General features: G+C 43.3%; 1 protein-coding gene across 1 annotated transcript in view; it reads left to right on the top strand.

The window, feature by feature from the left end:
• The first annotated feature begins 1,594 nt into the window (after positions 1–1,594).
• The window catches only part of HS6ST1 (heparan sulfate 6-O-sulfotransferase 1), a 203,008-nt gene continuing 191,037 nt past the window's right edge, over positions 1,595–13,565 (top strand). Inside the window, exon 1 of the mRNA XM_030028021.2 lies at positions 1,595–2,634. Within this exon, the coding sequence (XP_029883881.1) occupies positions 2,117–2,634 (518 nt within the window). The 5' untranslated portion in view covers positions 1,595–2,116. The remainder of the gene's footprint in view (positions 2,635–13,565) is intronic.

The following is a 13,565-nucleotide window of genomic DNA, read 5'->3' on the forward strand; positions in this document are numbered from 1 at the left end:
GTGCTATAAACATTTTATTGTTACTTGTTTGGGAAGAACTGCATAACTCACTGGGGCTCCACAATTCGTGAGTAATGCAGCCATCTCAAAATCTAGCAGATTTATCAGTCATGGTGTTCAAATGAAAATCTGGGATATCATTTCCTCCTAAGCCCTTATAAATTTGACCCAGTGTTTAACTATGTCTCATCTGCATGTGTTTCCTTACACTTACATAAGACACAACTTGAATTAAAAAGTGTAATTTGATGGGAATATTTTAGTGCAGGAGTACTAAAATCTAGTTGTAACTTCTATTTTAAAGAGCACTGGAAACTTAAGAAAACTGTCACCAATAGCAGTAATTACAGGAGATACGGTCTTTGAGTTAGAGATTTTTTGCTAGAAATTAACAATTGTTCATATTATTAATTCTGCATAGACAATAACTCATGTCTAGATGAAGTGCCAGCATGACTGCCATTCCACTGAGCCTCACTCTGCTCTTTGACACAGGGCCACGTTTCATCCTCCATTTATAGGCAGTGGAGAGAGGCACCAGACGGTGATTTTCTGGGGTTGCCTGGACACTTTGTGGCAGCGGACCCCACCTGCCTTTCGGCGCCAGGCTGACAGATCAGCCGCGGGACCCTTCTTGCACCTTCTGGAAAGGACTTTGCTCCGGTAAGGTGATTAAGCCCAGCTGTAAGCACACCAGCTGGCCTCCGCAGGTCCTTACTATACTGATCCTTGCAACAGCATCTCAGCCTGCTAACTACTGCCCTACAGAGGGTAGTGCTATAAGCCAGCTACATATCTGGCAGTCCCTGGGTCTTCCAGTGTTTTGCTTCATTTGTGAGACTAGTGTATTGCGAATGAATTCTGCAACAGCAGCGCTGCTGGATGGAAGGCTGCCTGACAGATCAGCAGAAAGCATTTCGCTGGGAAAGTTTTCTGTAAATAACACCTTTGTTGATTTTTGCCTCAACTTCACCTATTATTATTATTTCCAAATTATGTGGCTGACGGTGTGCACAGGCTTTTTCCTGCTCACAGACATCCTGCTCCTCTGTGTGACCAGAGCATTTTCCTGTTGCATCCAGTTGTGACATTGCAACTAAAGGCTTGTGGTGTCCCGTGTGGCGGCCGCAGCCGGAGCAAACACATGTGGGAAGACCCACTCGTATTCCCACGCAAATTTTCTTGTTACTATTAACTGTCGTTTCAGAAAGGGAGTAGAAACCTAGCCCCCGGAGGAGTGCCAAGGCTCGCTTTTGGGGATTAATTTTAAGGTGGCGGCATACAAAGACTCCCCCCGCAAGCGCTAAGAGCCGAGTGCTTCAGGCAGCCGCAGCCGCCTCGCAGCCCACCCGGGTCTGCAGTGCGAGTGATTTGAGGGGCCGCCCCGCGGGGGCCAGGGGAGCGCCGGCGAGCGGAGCGCTCCCGGCGGCTCCCGCAGCTCCGGGCCGGGCCGGGCCGGGGAGCCGAGGCCGGGCGAGGCTGCGGGCGGAGCCTCCAGCTGCAGCTGAGAGCTGAGCGCAGTGCGGGCCCACCGCTGCCGCCGCCGCCGCCGCCGCTCGGTGTCTGCCCGCAGCCGGGCGGGCTCGGGGCGGCGCGGGCGGCGGCGGCGCTGTGCATGCCGGGCGCGGGGCGGCGCGGGCAGGAAGCGCTCGCTCCCGGCCGAGCGGAGCCCAGCCCGTGCGCAGCCGGCGGCGGGGGCGGGCGCTGCCGTGCCGGTGCCGCTGGGGCTGGGGCACGGCGGAGTGCCGCGGCGGAGGCAGCGGCGGGATGGGGTTGGCTTCCTGAAGCGGGGGGAGGGTGGAGGGGGCTGGTTTTGCGTTTCGGTCCCTCTCCGCCCCCCTCCTGCCCCTCTCTCCCAAGTTCGTCGCTCTGCCGCGGCCCCTCCGGAGCGGCTGGCTGCGGGCTGCCCCTGCCCCGCTCCCGGCGCTGCCCGCGGCGGGGCGGGCGGGGACGGCGGGGAGCCGAGGCGACCCAGGGAGCGGCCCGCCGCCCCCGGGGAGGCTCCGCTCCGGGGAGCGGTGGGGGAGGCGGCTGGCACAGGCGCCGGGCTCCGCCGCCCGCCCCCCGGCACCGCCGCCGTCTGCCCAGCGCTGGCGGCCCCGGGAGATGGTGACACATGAAGCGTGCGGGAAGGACCATGGTTGAGAGGACCAGCAAGTTCTTGCTGATCGTGGCCGTCTCGGTGTGCTTCATGCTTATCCTCTACCAGTACGTGGGGCCGGGGCTGAGCCTGGGTTCCCCCAGCGGCCGCTCCTACTCGGAGGAGCTGGACCTCTTCCCCACGCCGGACCCGCACTACGTGAAGAAGTACTACTTCCCCGTGCGGGAGCTGGAGCGGGAGCTCGCCTTCGACATGAAGGGCGAGGACGTGATCGTCTTCCTGCACATCCAGAAGACCGGCGGCACCACCTTCGGCCGCCACCTGGTGCAAAACGTGCGGCTGGAGGTGCCCTGCGACTGCCGGCCCGGGCAGAAGAAGTGCACCTGCTACCGCCCCAACCGCCGGGAGACCTGGCTCTTCTCCCGCTTCTCCACGGGCTGGAGCTGCGGGCTGCACGCCGACTGGACCGAGCTCACCAACTGCGTGCCCGGAGTGCTGGACCGCCGGGAGAGCGCTACCGCCAAGACGCCCAGGTACCGGCCCGCCGCCCTCCCCCGCTTCCCCGCTGCTCCTCGGGCCGCGCTCCCCTCTGGCCGCCGCCGCTCGCCCGACCCCGTCCAGTGTCGAGCCCCCCTCCCGGTGCGTTGCAGCATGCTGCTAACGTGCTGTGCCCCAACCTGCCCTGAACCTTTCCTCAGCCCGTTCACCTGTCCTCCCCTCCCGTCCTCCAGGCTGTGCCCTGCACCTTCCTTCTGCCTTCCCAGGCAAATAGACTGCTCTTTCCCTCCCATCTACCTAGTACACGGCACCCTCTCAGTCCCTGGTCTTCTGCTCTAGCAGCCTCTGTGGACCCCTTAGCAAGCGTATGTATTTGAGCCACTTACTCTCTTTTGTAAACATTTAGTCTTTATCTCGGACCTCACTTGCCACCTTTTAGTACCCATTATGACATACCCTAGGCTGAAGCTTGCCTTTGTAATCAGCTTTGCCCTGACCTGTGCACCCGTTTTCCTCCAGTTGAAATTGTTCTCCAGTGCAACTGAGGAGAGGCACACGAGCCCACCAGTCCTCGTGCTTACCTCCTTGTTTTACCCCCCTAGTCTGCCTGATAGTTTTTTGCACACTGCAGAAAACGTCCCTTAAACATCCTTTCTTACGTTCCTTGCTGTTGATCTTGATGGTGGACCTGAGGTGAAATCTTCTGGGGAAAGGAGCTGCCTTGTACGTGTTCCTTGTGTCTCCCTCATCTGTGCACCAGGAGAGAGGGAGAGCCATCCTAAAGCACCCCTCAGTGCATCCCCGTTGAACACCCAGTGTATTTCTGCCCTCTTAGCCCATATTTCTCTACCTTGGTCTCTTTATAAATTATAAATTTCAGAGGAATTTTCTGTTTGAAGTACTCTGATAAAGAGAGCAGCTTATATTAAGATCTCCAAAGATAATGTTCTTTTAGCTCAGTATACCTTTGTGTCTTTCATTTCAAATGACAGGTTTTTTTAATTGATCACTTTCTTTTAACACCATGCACACCTTCCTTGACATATCAGTGTTTTTATTACGACACTTTGTAATCTGTTTGCTTGAAAATTTTATTTTTAAAGGTGTCCAAGCTCTTATGCTAACATTTTCTTATGCCATATGCTTTATTTATAGGCATATTGTTAATACCATATGTAATCCCTTTAGCGAAAGGTGGCCTTTAAGAAAGTATGTTTAGCATCATAACTGTTTTCCTCTGCATTTTTTAAAAGCAGTTTTTAATCATTTTTCTTTCATTGGAGCTGTGTGCGATTGCTGGGGTTCTTTATTGTCTCTGTCATGATTGCTGCTGTTTTCAACCCATTTCAGTGTTAGTCATCCAACTACTATGCTCAGATTGCTGTCATGCTGCCTGACCCAGGAGCAGCAAACTCAAGTATGTATCTAAAGGGCTGAGTATTCAGGCTTTCCTGTGGTCTCGTATTTTACTAATAAGGTGCTTGAAAATACCTATAAGTACAATATCCTCAGCCCATCTAGTTGCTGTTGAGGTTTTAGTGAAGCATTGTAACGAAAAATGCACAAAGTTCAAATCTGATTCAAAAAAGAAACAAAATATTACCCGTTTTGTGAACCTTGGCACTTGGCTAGCAAACCATTAACCTTATATAAAGACTGGTGTGGTTTTATGAATCGTCTCAGAGCCTTGTGTGTTTCCGTTGGCGATTTTGTACTAAAACCTGCTATGTGTTCAGTATTTAACAGTCTCATCCTATTTAGCAGTTGTTTTTTTGTATAGGTACCTGAGAACAGGGCACTTCGGGTTGTGAAACAGCGATTAAATTCCTTACTGCAACTCATAGGAAGTTGAGAACCAGAAGCCTATTGCCTCATCTCAAACGCTTGTGAATAAAATTTTCTTTGTCATTTGTTTTGCAACATCAGGAACTGTATGCTTCTATATGTTTCTTAACTGTCTTGATTTTTTTGGATGTGCCGGAAAAATAATCGATCCTGTCCCATTCCCTCATGCCTCTGCATATCCAGAAGTAGTTCTGCTTAATGTGCTCTCTTTACTTCCCTTAAATCTAAATTAGAACTTTGTTTTCAGCAGTGTAAGAACTATGATGTGGAAGTTTTAGGTAATCTAAGGTTTATCACCTTGGTCTGTTAAACAAAAACCAGAATTTACTGTTCATTGTATCCTGGGGATGGTTTTGGTGCAATGAACAGCTGCTGATTATTTTAATAATACTGTCCTAGGATACTCCTCTGTTGTACTGCAGTCCAGTTTAGTAGGCACCTTTTCCAAACTATTATTTATTTCATGTCTAAGAAAATTAGGAATAAGAGACAGGCAATGCTTGTTTAAAATAAAAATTTGATGGATTTTCTTTGTTAGAAAAAGGATAGTCTTGTATTATGTCCGTTACACTAAGAGCAATATAACTTTATTTCTCCATTGTGACATTGGATATCTTATGTTGAAACAGGACATGTTTGTAGATAAGGCATATGCTAGAGATGCTACTGTTTTGTAGTGGAACTGAACTATGAAATTATCTATCTTTCTCTTTCAAAAGCTAAAAAAAAGGAAAAGGAGCAGCAAACGACCATTGTGGCAGGGTTCACTCAGATTCTAGTATTATCCACTCTGGGTTTTGGAGTACAGTCTTCAAATTCAGCTTTTAAAGCTAAGGTACTGGCCTCTGCATTTGCTACTTAATGTGAAGTTTAAACCTTTGTTCTTCCAACTATATGTTTATCCCCCAAAACAAAACAGCTGACTTGTGATTACAAATAAATCTGCCTCCTAGTGAACGTTGAAAAGCATGAAGGTCGTTCACGATTGCCCACATATACAAATCATGAGCTTAAAGCTGTTAATTTTGTAAGGAATGCAGTTCTGTCACTGCACAGTGCCCTATTGCACTACATTCCATAACCTGTGCATGGTACATAAATTTACAATGCAATTGCTCTTTTTATTGTTCTGCTGTTCTGTGCTAGACTTAATGGTTAGAAGCCCGACAGTGCCAAAGACTGCTGCTTTTTTTTCTTCTTTCTGTCTCTCTTTTGCATTGATAGAGTAAGCAGTTGGAGATCGGTGTTTTAGCTCTAATGGGTCTGCACTCTTTAAAAACAAAACAAAAAAAACCCCCAAACAACAAACTACTGGTTCTCACCCCCCACCCCCGCTAGTGACTTTCCCTGTTTTGTATTCAAAAGACTTCTGGACAAGCACTTCTTGAAGCAAATGTTATGTTTTATACACAGCCAGTAAAAGAAAGAGATTGATTTGTTTGGGGGCTGTAAAACTTGGGACTCCAAGGAACTCTGAAGCTGGCTGTGTTTATTAGTTAAGTCACTTAGCTGCAGTTCTCTTCATGGCTTTAGTAGAGGGCAAGATTTTGGGAATGGAGGCCTATTTACTCCTTGTACTGTTAGGCATAAATAACTGCTGGAAAAGACTTTTTTTAAAAAGCAGTAATACTAGGGTGCGTGCTTTGAGTCATCATGATGATAATATTTCAGAAAGTGGAGGCTAAGCAGTTTCTGTGAACTGCTCCCTTAAATTTCTCTCACCTAAAACTGCAAGAGATCTAATCTCTTCAGTTGATTTTGAAAAAAAGCCAAACTCAGTTCTTTAATTTGACTTCTAGAATTAGAAAAATCTATGAAGTGATCCACTAGTAACTTGTCCGTCTCCTCTGTTAAAGGACTGAATGAAAGCCCTTAGAGGTGTTGGAAAGGTTCCCTTGTTAGCCTTTGGAGGAATCATGATTCAATGCCCTGGCTGCATCCTTCTTCCGTGCTGCTAACACGAGAGCAGAGCTAGGTGTTCTGAAGTTGTCCTTGTACGGTACTTCATGCGTGAGCTTGACTCTAATGTAATGTGCTGCAGGAACAATAAAACAAACAAATTATGCTGAAGGAATTCTACGTGCTTCCTCTCCTACGTCTTCTCAAAAAAAAAAAAAACAACCAAAAAACCAAAAAAAACCCAACAAAAAAACCCCAGACAACCCAGGCTTTGTTGCTATCCTCCTGGTTTCTTCTGCCTCATGAAAACAAGAGCATCTAAGCTGGCATTTTCCTGAAGACATGTTATTCACATGGAAAGTATTTTAAGGCATATAGCTCCTTTAAAACTATGTTTTGTGCAAGCTGCCTGTTGCTGTTGGGAACCCATGTCCTTGGTAGAGTGTTGGACGGGCATTGCTGGCTCTGTGCTCACCCAGCTCACATGCATGCTCTGCCTTCTGTTAAGCTGTTTCAAGCACCAGGTAGATTTATTTATTTTTTTCATGAGCCCCTTCAAGACACTAGCTTAGTCTTGGCTTTACGTATGTGTTTCTGTGCTAGTCTGTGATAGAAGTTTGGTTTCTGAGTTCATCTATGGACAAAAAAATTGACAAAAGTATTATTTAGTGATTTTAAAAGCAAGTGCATGCTTTCCATTTCAATATTTTTTCTCAAGATTTCATATGCTTTAGAAATAAAAAAATGGTAATCTACATACTTTTATGTAAGAAATCTGGCAGGTTAGTAAAACCTGCTGTTAAACAGATCAGTCCAAGTTTTAGAATCTCTCTGTTAAGCTATTTACAGCTTATGTTTTGGGTTGGTTTTGTTTTTGTTTTGTTTTTTTTTTTTAAAGAAACAATTAACAGGGCTCAGCAGTTTGTTAGTTTGATTTTTCTGAAGTGTGAACTTTCACAGCTTCTAACCACGTATCTGTCCCTTTGCAGGGATCTGTTCTTGATGAGGTTTTTATTATATGTGTGCTTAGGAGCTGCAGAGACACATTGTCAAGAGACCAACTGTTTGAAAGGCTTTACCGAATCGTTTTTATAATATTAGCCCTTTTTAAAAGCTTAGGCTTATCATTCTTTGTGGATCTGTGTGTGCTGGGGGTTGTGAAATACCTGTCTGTAGGGAGCAAGGGGCATTTTTTCCAGTCACCAGTTCAACTCAGACGAGTTTCTCTTAAAGACTGGTGGGGAAATATCAATATAAAGCTATTTTCAGTAGCCTGATTCTTCTTTCAAATCTGTAGCATGTGGCGTGTTTTAAAGCCTGCTAGTCTGATACGAAACCTTTTGCACCTGGTTGTGCTTACCTTTAAAGCCAGGTTGGTCCTTCAGAGCCAAACCGTTCTGAAGGGCCAGATAGGTTTATAGTGAAAATCTTTAAATTTGACATAGGAGCTAAATGTGGCTGAAAGTTGGAACTCTTCAAGCAGCTGCCTTAAGTTTGAGCTACTGTATTGAGCTTAAGACTTTTGGCTAGTATATCAGGTTTAATTACTCTTACTATTTTTTTCTTTTGTTGGAAAAGCAAAAGGATGTGTCCTTAGATATGTCCCTGCTTGAGTGTATACTTATACTAACCTGATTTTGCAAAACTATGCATTTGGCTGTTTTTCATTAATCTTTAAACAAAAGTTGCATCATAACATAGTAATTCTGTTTTTCTGCTTAGAAGTTTGCAAACACTCTTTACCTAGACCTCAGATTTTGCCTTTTTGCCCTTATCGTTTCCCACTGTACAAATAAAATGCCAAACAGAGGGTTTGTTCTCCATCACTCATTGAGCAATTTTAGTGTACCTGTATCTCTTCCAAACTGATGTGATCTTGAGCAGTGCCACCTTGTGAACTTCATGTCACATCTTGAAAGAAATCCGTGTTTTAAGAAAATTGGAGTTCATTAGTGCTGTAGGGGCTTTAGATGAAAAATAATGTGTGATCTGCAAGTATGAATTTGATGTTGCCTGATAGAACAGCTGCAGACTTACCTGGTGTGACTGGGTTAAGACCTCTTCCCTGCAAGAGACTGGTGAAGGTCTTTAGTTGGATATTAGAATGTGAACTGGAAGAGGTCATATTACCTCTTAAGAAAGCACTGCTAGAGGAGATTATGTTATAATTTGGAGATTATTACAATACTGCCTTCTCTCTGGGCCATCTGTTCCTTCTACGAAGGAGGAAGAGATTAGCCTCCTCTTGTGGCCTCTTCCTTCATTGATTTGCAGGGTTAGATTTAATGGGTTTGTTCAGTCAGCAGAAGCTTTTGGCTGCCTGTTGTAGAAATTGGAGGAGTGTAACCTGGGACCTGTTTTCTAGAAAGTAATTCAGGATATGCAGGCACAGAGTTATTTAAGAAAACTTCTTTGTGAGTTCATTTCGTCGGTGAAATTGATGTGCCTTATCTGAGTCATTTGTATGCAATGCCCACGTTTCCGGCTCTCATAGGAGTCCTAGATGACTCCTTGCCAACATGTTCCTAAGCCAAATGTTAGTCACAACAGCAACAAGCAGAGCCACAGAAGAATCATGATAGAGATTAGTGGAAGGGGTTGTGGTTGTGGCTGTGGTATTCTAGTTACTTTGACCTGGAAGCAAAGGGTGACTGTACAGATAAACGCACCTGATCTTAAATTCAGTGAGGAGTATCTGGCTTATTGAATGTATTGCACACATTCTGAGTTTCTCTACTGTACATCCTGCTGTCTTTTACAGATTATGGCTTTTGTACATCTCAAAAAGTGGGAAAGCAGCGTGGACAATTGCCTTCAGTCAGTCATAGAACCAAGGTCACTGCTTTGTGCATCCTTATTTTAAACTTCCAGTTATTTGGCAGCAACTTTACCAAATTTGTGGTAGTAATGCTTTAAATAGGTAATATTTTTGTCAGTGAACACTTGGGCTTGTGCTTGCTTTGGAAGGCCAAAGTGGCATACTCTTAACTCCACAAAGCTTATCTTTGTTTATGCTTGTATTTCTAGAAAGTATTAGAGCAGAGAGAAATTTTCCATTATTGACTGAAATTGTGCTTTGTCAAGCAAATATGAAGCATGGTCTTTAATTCCTAATAATTACAATTGTGATCGATTCCAAGTCAAGATTTTTTGATGGAGTCTTGCTTGATGTGGATGGAAGGGAATGATACTTAAACATCACGAGCAAATGTCTTCCTAAACAAAGATGTTAGTGTGTTTAAATCGTACATGAAGCACAGGAGGAACGCAGAGCTGAAGTAATCCGTTACAAATTCTCTTGTTTCTGAAATGGTGGTTGACCTTAAAAAAAAAAAAATCTCTACTTTTTCTAAAGGAATTGAAGTAGAATTGATGAGGAAAAAATAACCACTAGCATAGATTCAAGGCGACACAGTTCCTGTAATCGCTGTTTGATGTATTTTTGTTCACCCTTCTATTTCCGTAACAGAGTACTCTGCTGAAAATCCAGTCTGAGAATCTCTCTGAAGAGTCCTTTGGAGATTATTGGCACAAAGACACAAAGAGCCTCAAACACCTCCGTACAGTAGCATGTCAAGTTTCAGATCTGAAGAGGATGCTTCAGACAGTCTTGTGTGTTACTGCCAAAGGAGGAGCTATTTACCAATGTGTGGTATTGGAGCCTGAGATCTCTCACGACTGGAAAATGTGTTTTCAGGAAAGGTCCATGCAGAGAGAGGTCGTCAAACGAAAAGCACATCATATACTTAATAGGGTTTAGTTTTTCCTACTTGTATTAAATGGCATACATCCATTTTCATTTCTGTGCTTAGCCTCAGAAGTATGATATACTATATGGAATGCAGCTTCATCCCTACAAACTGCTGAGTAGAGCTAAGGATGTGAAATATTCTGGGGCCTCTCTGTTCCAATAATGCATCCAGAAAGGATTAAGAAACTCCTGTTGTCCACCTCTAACTGTAACCTGTATTTCTTAGGAGTACTAATTATATAGCTCTTTCACCTGTATATCTCAAAGCCTCTTACAAAGTGTATAGTAAATAGCACCTGGTGTTACATTCATTCACAACCTTAAACAGTTCTTAAGTGGCTTGTCTTAAAGCTGGCTTTGACCATAAGTGTCAGACTTACATGTTAATGTACAGACCTTTCCTGCCTAGTGACTTTCTCTCTTTCAGAAGCAACTGGTTTCTTAGCATGTTATTACTACTTTGCTCTGTACTTCCCTTCCTTCCACCCTATTAATGGTAAATGCTACATAATAGCTCACCTATGTTTCTATAGAGGAAATATTTCCCAATTTCCTGCCAATTTAAACAAGAAAACAGTGATTCACAATTAACTTTTCATGGACTGACTCTGTGTTTTGCCTCATAACTAATCTCCAGCCTATTAAGCAGAGATTCTTTGATTGCACCTCACTGCAGACTGAAATATTATCATTCCTTTTATGGAGCTCTTCTATGCGAGGGGGGAGACCTCTGAGCTTCCTGAGCCCCTTTTGCATTTTTGTTTTTAAAATATACCAAATTTCCTTTTTGGTTAATGTTGATCTTGAAGTACTAACAAGACGATTTCAGATTTTTCTGGCCAAATAGCGTTACTTAGAGTTTCAAAATGCCTGGTGACTTTTCATTATCTAATTTCAGACATGTTGAAAGGGGCCTGGTTTCTGGACAAGTGCTAAAGAGGTAAAAGTGCTGCCTTCTAAAACCTCCTTCCACGTATTGGAGTTACCGTACATTTTAGCCTTAGTTCTTGTTTTAATTAGACACGCACACATATAAGATACCTGATTACAGGGAAATATTCAGTGACTTTTGAAAGAAGGTTTTATGAAGAGCATGCATTGTTCTTTCATTTTTTATCTTAAATAGCTTAAAGAAAAAAGTATTTTTTGTATTTTTTTTTCTCTCAGGTGTCTCAGAAAATTTAAATTTTCTGACAAACAAATCCTGTAAAAATACAATTGACTTTGTTGTTGTTGTCGACTGTTTTGTTTTGCTGCTGTGACTCCCTTGCTCTCAGTAAAGGTTTTAGTTAGGATACCTGTGACCCTATATCAAAGCGTTGGGAAAAAAATCAATGCCTCATAGCTAAGACAAACAGCAGCAGCGTGCTGACTCACCAGTTTCCTGACAGGTTTTGCTTTCCTAGTGGAGATGGAGAAAGAACAAGGAGCACAAGAATCGCAGGGTATAATCATAATCAGTCAACCATCCCTTCTTTTAACATGCCTTAAATCATAAAAGGCAGGATTACCTTCTTCTGTTCTTTGCTTCTTTCTCTTTTCTTTCTTGCCACCTGTACCTTTTTTTAGGTCTTTGAAAGAGAAAAGACAAATGTGACTTGGGTAGTTCTGCAAGGAGGAAGATTGAACAGATTTATCCTGGCTGCTGAAGCAAGTACAGTAGGGGTCATTTAGATGAAAACCCCCATTAAGGGAAATACTTCATCCATGGTATACTGTACAGGAAAGCCGGTACATATGCATAGGAGCCTTTTCAGATAAGGAAGTGCTTTAGCCTCTTCTCTAGGGGGACAAAACTGGAACTTCTTGTTCCAAGCATCCGAGTGGAGTTTCCATCACTGATTATACTGTTGTGGCTGGTGTTATTATTTGCAACACATCCAAAATAAATCATCTTGAGCCTTTTTTTTCCCTAAAGTTTTCCTTTGATTTATTTGACCAGATTTCCATATATATTTAAAAATGACAGCATCTTTCTAGTCTGTACATAGCCTGACTCCAGTAGAGCCTTAGACCTGGCCAAAGACTTCACCACTAATTTCACCATTATTGTAGTGAGGTCCTGTATTTTTAACAACCCTATTGTGTTACATGTATCAGGATTCCTACCATTGCTACCAGTAGCTTTGGTTTTGAAATGTAGTATTACACTAAAGACCAATGACTCAATATTGCCCTTCTTTATTCAAGCCATTATTTGGGCACAGCTCTTGTACTGTGCGAACAGGCTTTGTCTGAGCAGTGTGTTATTTCTTCATAATACTTGAACAACCTTTATTTTCCATTCCCTGAACTAACACTTTTCCTCCAGGCTGGTATCTTCTTGTGCCTTGATTACTTCAATACTATCTTCCTGAACTTGATGAATTAAATCTTCCTCTTTCACTTTAGAGATCTCCTACTGCCTAACCCTTCTCACTCTCATGACTTACTAGAAGTAGGACTTGAACTCTGAATCAGCCAGTAGTCCCCACTTCCATCCCAGCTTGAATTTTCAGGCAAATTCAGTCTCACTTTCTAATATGTTCAATCTGCTTATCAAGGGAGAATTTTCCTGTGTTGAAATGCAAAGTTCCTTGGTTGTTTTTCATGACTGAGAGCTCATAGACCTGTGTTGTTATACACATGCAAAAGGTTAGCATTGGTATTTTGATTAGACACCCTCAGAAATGTTTGGTGCTGAAGCAGGAGTTGAAATGCTAGGGTCCTTTTCTGTCGTATGCTTAGTTTACTTGAAGGTTGTGTCATCTTTGCTTAGATGCCCATGACTTGACTCTTCATCCTGTGTGGTGTGCAAGCCATGGTCAAAGTAGTTTCCTATGCCCAGAAAGTCCTACAGTGTGCTCCAAACCATCTGATTGCTTTTTGGGTGCTTCTAAAGTAATCACTTAATAAAGAAGTGAAATCAGCTATATTTTCTTAGAAAGCGAAAATGTGTTTAATAAGATGAATGCTTTATAATCTTGCAAGATACCACATGCTTTGTTATATTAAATTAAGTCAGAAGAGGATGAAATAATTTACTTAAACCTGTGCTTGTGGTTTTGGCTTTTTTAAACCAAGATTTCTCCCTATAACTCTGTGTGATCATCTTCTTCTACCTTTCTTAGTCATGATGTGTATGTAGTCCATTTACCATTCTCATCCATTTAAGAGTTTCTGAAGCTGAGCAGACTAGCAGCTGAGCAGACTAGCAGCTTGAGGCCTAACATGGCAGAAAGCAACTACAACATGTCCCATGTTTTCTATATTTAATTCGCAGACTTCTTAGCATGAAGAGGATGGTCGTACTCCAGTGCTGTGAACCCCATGTGTTCCAGAATATGAAAAGAAAATCCATGCATCTATTTTCAAATGCTGGTTGTGTCTTGAGATTTTTATTTGGGGTTTCTTTTTGTTCTGATTCTTGAAGAGCCCCTTTTTTAATAGGTCGGAAAGTTTTAGGCTTACAAAATGTAACTATGCCAACAT

The sequence above is a fragment of the Aquila chrysaetos genome, chromosome 10, assembly GCF_900496995.4.
Source record: "Aquila chrysaetos chrysaetos chromosome 10, bAquChr1.4, whole genome shotgun sequence".
NCBI classification, from domain to species: Eukaryota; Metazoa; Chordata; class Aves; order Accipitriformes; family Accipitridae; genus Aquila; species Aquila chrysaetos.